The 13,919-nt window shown below is 43.9% G+C and overlaps 2 protein-coding genes across 3 annotated transcripts; one reads left to right on the top strand and one right to left on the bottom strand.

Annotated features, from left to right (window-relative positions):
* Window positions 1-748: 748 nt before the first annotated feature.
* Window positions 749-5,457, bottom strand: LOC4345856 (dicarboxylate transporter 2.1, chloroplastic). The gene is made up of 4 exons (XM_015795169.3): window positions 4,617-5,457; window positions 3,273-3,586; window positions 1,491-1,939; window positions 749-1,121 (listed from the first exon to the last, which is right to left on the bottom strand). The coding sequence occupies exons 1-4, from the start codon at window positions 5,403-5,405 to the stop codon at window positions 1,006-1,008; spliced, it is 1,668 nt and encodes a 555-aa protein (XP_015650655.1). The 5' UTR covers window positions 5,406-5,457; the 3' UTR covers window positions 749-1,005.
* A 4,206-nt stretch (window positions 5,458-9,663) lies between these two features.
* On the top strand, window positions 9,664-13,751 carry LOC9270160 (probable bifunctional riboflavin biosynthesis protein RIBA 1, chloroplastic). 2 transcript variants are annotated; one of them, XM_015795634.3, is made up of 7 exons: window positions 9,664-9,947; window positions 10,489-10,903; window positions 10,995-11,216; window positions 11,580-11,905; window positions 12,244-12,373; window positions 12,741-13,037; window positions 13,146-13,751. In XM_015795634.3, the coding sequence occupies exons 2-7, from the start codon at window positions 10,508-10,510 to the stop codon at window positions 13,413-13,415; spliced, it is 1,641 nt and encodes a 546-aa protein (XP_015651120.1). In that variant the 5' UTR covers window positions 9,664-9,947; window positions 10,489-10,507; the 3' UTR covers window positions 13,416-13,751. The 2 variants fall into 2 exon arrangements, with proteins under 2 accessions (XP_015651120.1, NP_001411239.1); NM_001424310.1 differs by having other exon boundaries at window positions 9,670-9,947; window positions 10,508-10,903; window positions 13,146-13,628.
* Window positions 13,752-13,919: the final 168 nt, after the last annotated feature.

Consider the following 13,919-nt stretch of genomic DNA (forward strand, 5'->3'; position numbering starts at 1 on the left):
AGGCGTGCGTTCCTCTGCCAGGAGCCGCGCCTCTCTCCAAGGACACGGCCCGATGACGGAAGCGGGACACCGTTTGTGAAGGCACGACTTGGGGCTACGCATTGAACATGGCCTCATGTTTCTCCTATGGAATTGGAAAAAAGGAGAGACTTGGCTAGGGGGCCTAGGGTCCTGAACTCTGGAGAAGCGGATCAAAATTAGCGTCATGTTTAAACAACCAAATTCTTCCCAACAGTTGCAACTTACAAGAGTGATTGTGTTACGGGTGCTAATCAGTTCAACCCAAAAGTTTAAGTTGAATAGAATGTCTTCGAAAACTTCACTAACTTCAGTTGCTCAGCACTTCTCCTGACGAATAGCAATCAACAAAGTGACAAACACGATGAATCGGTAGCACTACTGGAATACAAATGGACAAGTATTGGTGCAGATTACTTGTCAAATGCTTCATTTCATGGTCAAATATAAACGAAAACCTTCAAGTCAAATGCACTAACCTGCTGAAGGGTTTTGCACAAGTTCATCAAAGATTCACATGTGGCAAATATTGTAGACAAATACGCTCCGAAAATAGTCTGCCACTCTGCCATCCAATTTGTTGGATAGGAAGATGGCACATTTGGCCTTTGATGTTTTTATCTTAGCAATCCTGTGTTGTCTGATGAAACTCATGGTCCTATATAATAAATTAACAATCACGGCATATAGCAAAAGCAATCCATACAGTTCCGAGAGTACATGAACAATATGCTCAAGGAATCAAGACTCATTCCTGCAGTTAATTTCGTTCATGAGAAATGCATGGGAGTTGTACAAAACGCCTATGAGAACCCTTCTGGGTTGTACAAGTGTATCATGTTCAAGACTTCTAATGAGGAACATCGTTCCATTATTATGCACTCATCAAACTCCTCTGAAGAAAAAATGACTACCACTCCAGAAAGGGAGCCATGAATTACAGGTGTAGTAAGGAACACTTTTGGTCAACTTAACACTTGCAATGACTCAATAAAGCCCTAAAAACTTCCACCAAAATGTACCGACGACTCCCCATATCACAGCATTGATTGCTGCTGTTGTAAAACCCAGTTTGAATACATCAGGAAGATCAACATACCCCGCTGCACAAGGAAAACATGTACTCAATATAAGAAGTACACACAAAGGCTTAAAGATAAAATATGACAAACCTAACAGTAAAAGAAACCAAGGAATTTTTTAAATTGTCTGCTGGTATCCATTAGCTTATGGTTTTATTCCTTTATTAGGCTACATTTGGATTTTCAATGTAGTCCTACATAATGATATCAAATAAGGCTTGTATTCGAATACTCTATCCATACGTAGTAAGTAAAATATTTGTTATGCTCTTTCTCTAACAACAGATCTTTTACAAACAAGAAGAGGCAAATATTAAAGAATAATGTGTCGTAAAGTGTCAACATGAAAACAAATTGAATTCAATGAAGTGTGCACACAGAAAAACTTACCTCCATAGTATACTGCAGACTGCCCACTACTATAATGTGTCAGTGCACCAAAGAGATTTGAATTGTATGTCAAAGCAAGTGCCGACAGTATAGCTGGAACGCCAGCTGCTAAATGCATCGCAAGAAATGCTGAATACAAAGCTCCAACATGTGCTGTTTGGCTTGCAAAGAGATAGTGAATAAAGAAATAGGAGGCCTGAAGAACACCAAATGCTGCAGGCCAACTCAATGAGAAAGACTGGAGAACTTTTGCAACACAATTTGACATCCATGATACAATTCCAAGGTTCGTGAGCTGCCCTGCCATTCCAACTAGAATAGCAAACCAAGCTAATGTGTCCCATGCAGATTTTTCATTCAGGCAATCTTCCCAGTTCAGAACCCCAAGCAGAAGAAGAATTGAAAGACCAATCATCGCAGCAACAACACTTGACACACCGATAGTATCCCTGCAAAAAAAAATGTATAACAGATATATATAAGCTGTAGTTTGACTAATACAACATGAAGCACACATCTGAATATCTGACAATATCTCAAAAGGACCGAAAATGCAACGATATGGGAATAACTCCTAATTTAGATTGGACTAGTAGCATTCTTTATCTTTTCTGTTAATGCTCTTGCTATCTTGTTGCCGTAGCACTTGGTAAGATAACATGCATTATATCCACATTATGTGAAGTACTGAAGTGAAAACCAAGCATAAAGATTTAGGAAGCAATCTGGCAAAAATAAGTAAGCATTAGAAAAACGCATTTATACCTATACTAATTAGGCACTTCCTACAAGCTCCAACGTTAACCACAAAGATCTAACCGTTGAATAAATGCATCATATTATCACTACCATAGATCATAATTTAACATTGTAAAGTGAATTCAACTCGGTTTTTTTTATTGATTTCGAATTTCAGATTTATTAAAACATGAAAAAGTTACAACTAAGAATTAAAATGGAGTACAACTCAATATTTATTACATACGAATTTCAAAACTATTAAATCAGAAAAAAAACTCTTTAATATTTTTAAATATCCATAAGAATAGCCGTGCAATGCACAGTTTGACATCTAGTTACAGTAATTACGAATATGTTGCCATAAGAGAGAAATGTTGCAGGGTGTCTTTCCTTGTTAATATTAATCCAATATAAGGTAATGGATCTTTCCTTGTGCAAAAGTCAGCAATGCAGAAGAAGAATATGCTATTTATTTTACAAAAAAAGAAAAGAAAATTTTCAATCATGTTGAACATTTTACCAACAGAAAGTGAAACATCTCCATAATCATGATTCATAATTTGAAAACCTGGGTTGATTCCGGATTGACAAAAACGTGTTCAGAGGAAAATGCTAAAGGGAAGAAGATAATTCACTACAGGTCTACAGCTACAAAGGACCAGATTGTGGTTGTGGTTTTGTTTTGTGCTGTTCCATGGAATCTAGTTAGTTAAATAAATCATTACTAATTCAAGTAAGATTTCCTGTTATCCAAAATGCATTCAGCTAACTGTTATATCAGAAAGTATAAACGTTTATAAAAAAATAAAACACTGCAATGCCAAACAGAACCTAAGAAAGCTGTCCCCAAACATTAAAACAAAGAGTTGTTCCAGGTATATCATGTGTATCCATCGACAGAACACTATCACGTTAGAAGGAGTAGCTAAATACAGCTTATGAAAAATGCAACAGGAAATGTGGCATAATCATAGACCAAAGTATATATGGCAAATTAACTCATGGAAAAAATAAATTAGTAAAAAGAGAGATCAATCTTACCCAAAAATCCACAGTGAAACAGCAAGAATCATTGTAGCAACCATGATCCATTCATTTCTTGTTACTGGTCCCATGTTCTTCAGTTTTTGTGCAGCTATTGCAGGGGCCTCAGGAGTGTCCTTTATTTCAGGTGGGAATATTTTGTATAACAAATAAGGTGTCGCTAAGAGAGAAATGATGGCAGGCAAACTAGCAACCTTAAACCAAGATATCCATGGGTTTGCAATCTTAACACCAATCTCCTCAGCTAACTTCAGACACAAGAGATTTTGTGCTGCAGCAGTCAGGAAGAGAGCACTTGAGTTACCAGATGCCTGTGAAGCAGCAGAAACCAACACAACAATGCCATTGATCAAATGCAATCCTTATGGGTGTGAAAACGTAAAATATCAAAGCACAGAGCATGCATACAGTTTTAACATCCCAGAAGCAATATATCGAAAAGTTTTCACTAAACATGCCTTTTCAAAAGAAACCTAGTACCAGGAGTTTGTATTGCTTTCAGCATATAGTAGGATCTGACAACCTCAAAAGTAAATGTATGATGTACTCATGCACTTAACCAAACAATTAAAATGTTTGTGAATTCAATCGATTCAACAAAGTGTTCAATTCATAAAGTACAAGCTAGTTTGGTTTAAATGTAGCTCCTGATAAAGTGACCAGGCAACCATTTTTAAACCACACTTCACTTAGGCCGAGTTTAGTTTCAAACCTTTTCTTCAAACTTCCAACTTTTCCATCACATCAAAACTTTCCTACACACACAAACTTCCAACTTTTCCGTCACATCGTTCCAATTTCAACCAAACTTTCAATTTTGGGCTTCCTACCATTTACTATTTACAGAAAGAGTCAGAATTGTACCACGTCTACAATTTATTGGTTTCAGTTTTAGTTTCTCAAAGAAGCAAAGGGTGCACCTAGAAACAGTTTTTTTTTACCTCTGCTGTTGTGATATAAACTAGTCAGATGACTGTATAACAAACATTATATATTATCACTAACAAAGATAAGTCGCAACCTTAATAATACAGCGTGAGCATTTCATCATACATCAAGTAGTATTTGAGACGGATGGGATAATAGAATGATCAATGCACATTAGTACTCCAGTCAAATAGTATAGACACCCAGTCCAAAGCAAAAGTAAGTGAAGATCTCATTCTTAGCACTTCTTCAATAACATGTCATAGAGACCACCAAAAAAAGAAGCATGTTCCCAGCTGAACATTATAAATATCTAGGCGAAATGCATCTCCCATTTCACAACCATTCATGAATGGAGTACTAATTAAAACGCATAGCATTTTTAACATCTGCAGATATCAAGTAACTTTTTACCTGTAACTGAGACTGCACAAGGTAGGAGCCCAGCTTCCTCGCCGATGGGTCGTTCGGCTTGCTGCCAGCCGAAAGAGATAGCGACTTGACTATTGGAAGGAACACCCCACCGGCCCTCGCCGTGGTGCTGGGCATCGCCGGCGCGATGCATGCCTCGCTGATGGCGAGCCCGTACGACAAGCCCAGCGTGCTGCGCCCCAACCACTTGACGAAATAGGTGGCCACACGATCGCCGAGTCCGGTCTTCACGAACCCCCGGGCGAAGAAGAAGGATATGACGATGAGCCAGATGACCTCGTTGGTGAACGCCCCGAACGCCGCGGTGAACGGGAGCGTCCGCGTGGCGACGGTGGCAGTGAGCCCGAGGAATGCCCAGGCGCCGACGGGGAGCGGGCCGAGGACGAGCCCGGCGATGGTGGTCAGGAAGATGGAGAGGAGCTGCCACGCCTGCGGGGTCACCTCGGCCGGCCGCGGCGCGAGGAAGCGGACGGCGAGGCCGACGGCGAGGGAGACGAGTAGGGGAACCGGCTTCGCGCCGCCGCCGCCGCCGCCCGCCGCCCGCGCGGGGGCAGGGCCCGCGGCCTGGGCGGCGGACGCGGAGGCGAGGAGCGGGGGGAGGAGGTGGCGGCGAGGAGGGGCGGGCGAGAGCTGGGGCGAGATGGGGAGCGAGAGGGAGAGGGAGCTGGGGAAGGGCTGTAGCTGGAGATGGCGGCGGCGGAAGTGGTTGTGGTGGGTCGGAAGTGGAAGCGCCGCCCGGTGGTGGGAGATGGCGACGCGGAGGCGCTCCATCGCCGGCGGCGCGGCGACCGGCGGCGAGGGGGGAGGAGCCGCGGAATGGGGTGGGGGGGGGAGTGGTGGTTGCTGCGTGCGGAGAGAGAGCTACGGGTAGGATTTATTTTGTTTGTTTATATCCGGGGAGACGTAGGTCACCAGGGTTCTACTGACAGGTGGGGCCCATTGCTCGCGTGTAAAGGTAGGGCCGTATTGTCATCTTCTCTGTGTACAGTTGGCGGTGACAGTGGTCGATGTTTTTTTGCGTGTATTTTTCTTTTTTTGGTGGGATATGATGCTTTTCTGTTCACAGGCCACGGTTTTGTTGCTTCGGGATCGGCGTGGGACCGGATGGCAGTGAGTCATAGTCGTGAGTTGGGGATGACCGTGTGCGAGGATATGGCGTGATGTGCCGTGGCAGTAGCTCTGTCGTCTGATAAGGATTGTGTGGCTGACACTCCAGATGATCGTTATTGTCGCTCCTACTTTAAAAATTGCAGTCGTGCGCAGTTACGCTTGCGTAACAATGGTAGAGTAAGTAATTTATCCTTAATTCACTCACCCAGATAATCTTCAATTATAGTATGAGCCTATCTCTCGGGATGGGCTGGCAAATTGACTGCAATCCTAACCCATCCTTGGGATGAATGGATATAGGTTTATGCCAAACAAAGCATAAAAAAACTTTAGAGTTTTCTTGCTTCACTTGGGAGCTCCTTGATATTTTAGGTGTTCTATTAAGAAATCCTTGATATTTTAGCAACTACTAGTCTCTAATATTAGGTAACTTTTACCTCCAAATTTTCTCTAGGATATTAAAATCCAGAGTGAATTTCAGAAAACCCCACGTTTTGAGGCTAATGTAACACATAACCACAGGTTTCGTTTATTTTCTCACATAACCCCGTGCATTCAATCCAATTAACATAATACCATAGGTTTTAGTGAGAGAAAGTGCCACAAGGGCAAGTGACATGGCAAACTTGCTCCACATCAGCTGGCCCCACCTGCCAGGTCAATATGTGGCCTATTATGGTGGGATCACGCGGGAGAACAGAAGCGTGTGTTCCCTGTTCCTACGCACACAACGCGGCACCTCCGTCTTTCTTGCGTACGCAGGCGGTGGCGACGTTCCCCAACCATCTCTTGCATGATGGCCTCCGGTGATGATGGTGATGTTGACCTAGCTGGAGGAAGAGAACTCGTTAGGTATCATTCCTAGCAGGTAACATTCATCTCTTTTCTTGTGATGATCATATGAATTGACTCCAAAGCATGTTGGTTGGTGATTTGCAAGGACACTCTGCTTCATGGTTCTTTGACGAGGAATTAAATCCAGCCATTTGATCATGTTTGGCTTGTCAAGAAATTAGGGCTAGTAAAATGTAATTTAGGGGAACCCATTATTGTTAGGGCATTACAACTTTGCAATCGTTCTTCTGTTTGTCATTGCAAAATTGCTTTTCATCATTGGACCATAATTTTTCAAATAAAAAAAGCATGTAGATTGGACCGTGTATAAGACTATTCTATTACAACTATTATATTGCAGTCAGATATAAAACTAACCATAATTAACATTTAAAGGCCTGCAACATTTTTTTCTGCTTCACAAAAGAGCAGACATGGCTTCCTCTTTTTTTTTTCTCGGCAAATAGGTTGTATTTTTCTCTGCTTCACAATGTATATATTTCAGATATGGATTCGTTTTGCAAATTTCTTATGCCTTGGACCTGCAATGGGTCACATATTAACTGTTGCTATGGTGCTTTTATTCAGACATGGAATGTTTTTATAACGTTTGCTCCATTGTTCTGCTTAATGCATAGAAATTGTCAGTTTTTTTCCTTTCATTTTTTTTTCATAGGAACACAGTGTCAGGCACCTTGGTGATCGACCTACTTACAAAAAACTCGAGCAGAAACATTGTCAGGTCCTGGCCATGTTTAATCAAACACACACACAAGCTTTGTATAATTAGAAGATAGGAAGTATATGTACAGTTTGATCAGTTGATGCAAAACAGAACAGGCGATGCTTGCCTTTGCATGTGCACGACGAGCTGCCCCTCTGAACTTGTAACAGGAGGAAAACTGCCGCAGCGAGCACGAGGAAGACGAGGGGTGCGTCGTCGCGTGCGCGGGAACAGAGGATGGGTGCTTCCCAGCCCTAAATAGCTCACGCATTGATCTGGCAGGTGGGGCCAGCTGATGTGGAGCAGGTCTGCCATGTCACTTGTCATTGTGGTACTTTCCCATATTTAAATCTGTGGTGTTGTGTTAATTGGATAGAATGCATTGGGTTATGTGAGAAAATAAATAGAACCTGTGGTTATGTGTTACATTGGTCCTAAAACATGGGGTTTTCTAAAATTCACTCTAAAATTCAAGATGTGTTCACTTTTTGTCATTTTTAACCTCATAAAAAATTTTGGCAAGACAATCAACAACACAACCCTACCAAATTTTGTTGATTTAGAATATTTCACTGCTACCACCATCTAACCTTTGCTTCAGCATTACAAAACATTGGCAAGTTTCATTTTGCAACAAAGTGAACACACCTTCAGTGTCATTATGAACTCTTATTAGGCCTAAGGTCAATACATTTGGGCTTCCACTGGACAAACTAGCTCTCTGTTCTGGGCTTGGAGCCCACGTCCGATGGGTTGATGGACATAATAGTGTATTAGTTTTGGAAAAAGTGCACCGGAGGTCCTTGCACTTGTCACCGAGATACGAAAACGTCCTCAAACCGCAAAACCAGATATACAGAGTCTCCTAACTATACAAAACCAGTCACCCGAGGTCCTTTGGTAGTTTTAACCCCGGTTTTGGTATACGTGGCGGCTGAGTCAGCATGGGACCCACATGTCAGCATGCCATGTCATCACTCCCTCTCTCTCTCTCCCCTCCTCTCCCTTTCTCCTCTCTTTCTCTCTCTTCACTTTTTCTCCTGCAAGCCGGCCGGCGGTTGGGGAGGAGATCGCCGGGGCGACGAGGTGGCGGTGGCGGCGGCTGCGACACGGGAGCAGGCCGGGTCAGATTCTTGCACCGGCCAAGGCTGCGGCGGTGGGGGATGTGGAGAGGAGGACGGCGCAGGTCGAGAAAATGCTGGTCGCCACGCGCCGTGCTCAAGGACCTGCCGCCTCCGCCTCCGACAGGGCGACGCCGAGGCCGGCCTCCCTGCGCCTCGTTGCCACCGACAAGCCGACGCCGACGCAGTAACCCCGCGCCTCGTCGCCACCGACAAGCCGACGCCGACGCAGTAACCCCGCGCCTCGTCGCCACCGACAAGCCGACGCCGACGCAGTAACCCCGCGCCTCGTCGCCACCGACAAGCCGACGCCGACGCAGTAACCCCGCGCCTCGCCGCCACCGACAAGCTAACGCCGACGCCGACGCCGAGCTCCCCGCTGCGGCACCGGCCTCCCGCGCGCACCGTGCTCAAGGACCAGCTGTTTCTGCCTCCAAGATGCGGCTGGAGCAGCAGCTGGCGGCGGAGAGAGAAGGATAAGAGATGGGCGGCGGTGAAGTCACATCCTGCCCTCTCCCATCTCTCTTCCTCCAGATCCGCTCGGCGCTGTTGACGAGCGTGATAGGCGACGGATCGGGCGGCATCTCGGCGAGCTCGTCGCGGGCGGCAGCATGCGCCAAGGGTCCATGTCGGCCTCACCAGCAACGCGCGCGACTGATTCGCTGAGGTAGGCCGCCCCTTTCTAGACCCGTGCCTCTGTCGGCGGCGGCGATGAGGTTGGGGAAACAACGAGTCTTCATCTTCACCGCCTCCACTGAGATCTCCGGCGTCTCCACGCGCGAGCATGGTGAGGGCTGTGAGTCTGAGACTGGCGACGGCCAACCTCCTACTCCCGACGGCGGCGGAGGCACCTCTTGCACGCACCATACCTGACGAGTGGGCCTAGACATTTGCCACGTCAGTGAAAAAAAATGTGGAGAAAAGAGAGGGAGAGAGATGGTGTTTACGTGGCATGCTAACATGTGGGGCCCACGCTGACTCAGCCGCCACGTACACTAAAACCGGGGTCAAACCATCGAAGGACCTCGGGTGACCGGTTTCATATAGCTAAGGAACCCCGTATATCTGGTTTTGCGGTTCGATGACGTTTTCGTATCTCGGTGACAAGATCAGGACCTCCGGTGCACCTTTCCATTAGTTTTTCTTTTCCTTACATCGGTACACTGTGCCACGCCGCCACCTACCTGTCGACGTTGCAGACTTGCCCTATAGTGCCATCCCCACCCGCGCGGCTCGTCTCGTCTCGTCTTCTCCCGAACGAACAAAGCACCCGAACCACTCTCGTATCTTCCCTGTTCCACCTTCCACCACCCTCTTTATCCAAACGCCACCGCTCTGTCACTCTCCTTCCTCCCGGCGGAGGCACGGCCAGCCTCCTCCCGCTCCCGGCGAACAGGTCCGGACTCCGGAGGCACGGCGTGCGCGGCCGCCTTACCTGGCTGCGCGCGCGCACAGCCGGGTGATCAGGTAAAGGCCAGGGGTAGACGCGGCCGGCCATCCATCTGAGTTAGAACGGAATCGAAGGTAAATCGTTCTTCTCTCTCTCAGCGCCACGTCATGAGCCGGCTTGGTGTAGAGCTCGTCCGGATTTAGTTGATTGTTCGATTCGTTTCCGTTCAATCAAACCCATCCGGTTTCTTCCCCATTCTATTACTTGGACGCGTGCGAGGTGCAGTAATAATAGATAGCAATTTGTTTCCAAAAGAATTCGAGGGTTCAGCTGAATCTCATGCGGTACTTTAGGTCCGCCCCTGGAGTTTTTGAGGGTGTTTGTTATGCGATTTTGCTGTGTTTAGCTTTACTCTAGATTCTAGATGACTTGGTTTATTTAGGAGATGGATTGTTGTTTTCAAGGGTTTATTCCGCATTTCTGGTAATCAATAGGCACTAGATACTTATTCTAAATTTCCTTTTGAGGAAAGTGAGATTCTCCCCTGCACAAGGCGGTACTGCGGTAGTAACATAGAAAATCTCTGTAACGTTACTGAAATAATTTGAATTCCTTTTTCCATCACATCCTTTGGGTATATTATTTGAATATTTTTATTCCTAACTTGTTTCATAGTTCTGATTTTTTTCCTCAGATGGATTCCTGTACTGCAAATCTCATGTCACGGCTGAGCAGCATTTACAGCCAACACAGGACTTCTGGATTGCGGTCTGATCGTTCAATTATGCCAAATTCTACATCAAACAGTTTGAGGACAATCAGTTCTGTTCACTTGCCGTATAACCATCGGGCCAGAAATTTTCATATATCTCATGCTGTGGGTGATTCTTCAGAACATGTTATTATAAATGGACAGGCTAGTCCTTCTAAAGTGGTTCAAGCAGATGCTGCTGCACTTGGGACCATAGCTGCTGATATGGCACCTGTTGTTGATGGTTTTTCTGCTGATGATGACGAGCTTGACCTAGACAGCCCAACTGAGGGTTTCTCATCCATTCCTGAAGCTATTGAGGATATTCGCCAAGGAAAAGTATGGATCTTATTAAAAAATATCATGTTTTCTAGCATTAATTAGGTTTTTGAAGTAGTTCCTTCATCTGTTGACAGTGTTTATATTGCAGTATGTGATTGTTGTGGACGATGAAGATAGAGAGAATGAAGGAGATCTTATAATGGCAGCATCAAAGGTGACACCTGAGGCTATGGCTTTCATAGTGAGGCATGGGACAGGCATTGTATGTGTCAGCATGAAAGAAGATGACCTGGAAAGACTAGAACTTCCTCTTATGGTGACAACAAAGGAAAATGAAGAGAAGCTGCGGACTGCCTTCACTGTTTCAGTGGTATGTATTTTCATTCGCTGTTATTGCTTTTTGTAGCACAAGATCATTTTACATATATGGTAACTTGTGTTAACAAGAAAGAGAACCATTGGGGTCTGTTAACCACTTTGGTTAGAATGAGCTAAAAGGGTCACCTTTTGATTGAAATCACTTTGATGCGTGTATGTATTCCTTTTAAAAAACTATGTTATGTCCATGACTATTTTGTGCAAAAGATGGACATAATCGAGTGTCTTATCATTCCTATCTCCTTTGCTTGTTGTGTATGGATGTACTTTTTTTCCCCAGTTTTTGCCTTCTATGAGAGCATATTGCTTATGCCCTGTTTTTCTAATCTGTCTGTGCTAAATATTTGTATTGTAGGATGCTAAAGAAGGCACAACAACAGGGGTTTCAGCTAAGGATCGGGCAAATACAGTCTTAGCACTTGCATCTCCTAATTCTAAGCCTGAAGACTTCAACAGGCCAGGACATATTTTTCCTCTTAAATATAGAGAAGGAGGTGTGCTGAAAAGGGCTGGGCATACTGAAGCATCAGTTGACCTTGCCATGTTGGCTGGGTTACCTCCTGCTGCTGTTCTTTGTGAAATTGTTGATGATGACGATGGATCCATGGCTTTATTGCCAAAACTCCAAGATTTTGCAAGAAGGGAGAACCTGAAGATAATTTCAATTGCGGACTTGATTAGGTTTGCTTTATTTAATATATTCAAGTGTCAATCCTTTTTTCCATAAGAATCATACATGCTGCATTGAAGTACAAAATTTAAGAGTAATTATTATTTACAGAAGGGCTAATGGTTTCATGATAAGTAGTAACGGGAGAACAGGTCATTTTTTCTATTGTACTTCATAACCACATTTCAAGCAAATGTTTTCTTACAGGAATGCAAAGCACAGTTGATATATATACATGTAAAACTATATTTGTGGAAGATATGAATTATAAATTATAATACATGGATTATTGTTTTGTGGAACTTTCCGGCTACTATATATATCAGCTACTAATAATTTTCTTATGCAGGTATAGGAGGAAGAGAGACAGATTGGTAGAACGTGTTTGTGTTACACCTTTACAATTACAATGGGGATCATTTCAATCTTATTGCTACCGATCTCTTATTGATGGGATGGAGCACATTGCTATGGTCAAGGTAAGCATCCCTCAACAAAGACTATGTTAAGTACTTTGATACAATGTCTACTTTTAGGAGAGCGTTTACTTTTTTTAAATAAAAAAAAGTAAAATCCATGCCCTTATGCATTATATAGAAAAGTAGAATCACATGTACAAAATCCTGAACAAATTACAGTATAACAAGATATCTTTGCCTGTTACATTAGTCAGACTGGATCGCAACTAATGATTCAGTGATACCCAGGACATGGTTCATCTGCAATGATTGTTAGAAAGTAGTGAAGCAACGGTTTCTTTTATTGTATTTAAGTTATAAGCTCTACCAGACTTTCTCATCCAGGAAGAAGTTGAACCTAGAATATATATTTTTCCCTTGTATGCAGGGTGATGTTGGTGATGGCCAGGATATCTTAGTGCGAGTGCATTCGGAGTGCCTAACTGGAGATATATTTGGATCAGCCAGGTGTGATTGTGGGAATCAACTTGCCCTGGCAATGACCATGATTGAGAAGACTGGCAGGGGTGTAGTAGTTTACCTTCGTGGACATGAAGGTAGGGGCATTGGTTTGGGTCACAAGCTTCGTGCATACAATTTGCAGGACGATGGGCGGGATACTGTTGAGGCTAATGAGGATCTAGGTCTGCCGGTTGATTCACGAGAGTACGGTATTGGTGCACAGGTATATATAAATTGTCTGTACTCCTGAACTATTGAAAATGAACCTGTGACATAGCGTTCCTGTTCACGCTGTTCCAGATTCCGCTCATTGCTGTTTTTCTCTCTGCAGATACTACGAGATCTTGGTGTCCGAACCATGAGGCTTATGACTAACAATCCTGCGAAATATACTGGACTGAAGGGCTATGGTTTGAGTGTCTTGGGCAGAGTGCCACTGTTGACACCAATAACCAATGAGAATCGGCGTTACATGGAAACAAAGAGATTAAAGATGGGGCATGTTTATGGAACCCGGCCTAGTGGTAATACAAGCACCTTGGCTGATGGCGGCATAAAAAAGGAGCAAGATCAGATTGACAGTGCTAGCGAGCAAGAGTAAACTCCAGGAGATTAACTATATTCATTTTTCTTAAGGCGGTGGAATATAATCCACGAATTTGATTTTAAGCGCACTCGTCGTGCTCCAGTTTTGGTTTTATGTATCTCCAGTTTTTTGCACTTGTCATCCTGCCAAAAGTTTTTACGCTCCTTGATCTTCCGTTATCCAAAATATATGATGCATGTTTATGCACCTCTCCCAAGCATTTACGCCTAAAGTATGTAATATGTTTGATGTTTGTAATGTTTTTTGAGGGATGCATATATTTTGTTTTATATGTATGTGTGTGTATTTATGTGTTTGAGGTGGAATATATGTGTTTAAGATGGTTCTCTATAGGTTTAGTGTATCTGTAGCTACAAAGTGCAATGCTATTAGCACTTAATGCATACATGTACCATATGCAAACATCTTACTAACTTACTAATGGTTTCATATCGTCGTTTGATGATAATGCCCACTCTATTACGTGGCCTGAATACGTACCTACCATGTTCAATCAGT

Source organism: Oryza sativa, chromosome 8, assembly GCF_034140825.1.
Source record: "Oryza sativa Japonica Group chromosome 8, ASM3414082v1".
NCBI lineage: Eukaryota > Viridiplantae > Streptophyta > Magnoliopsida > Poales > Poaceae > Oryza > Oryza sativa.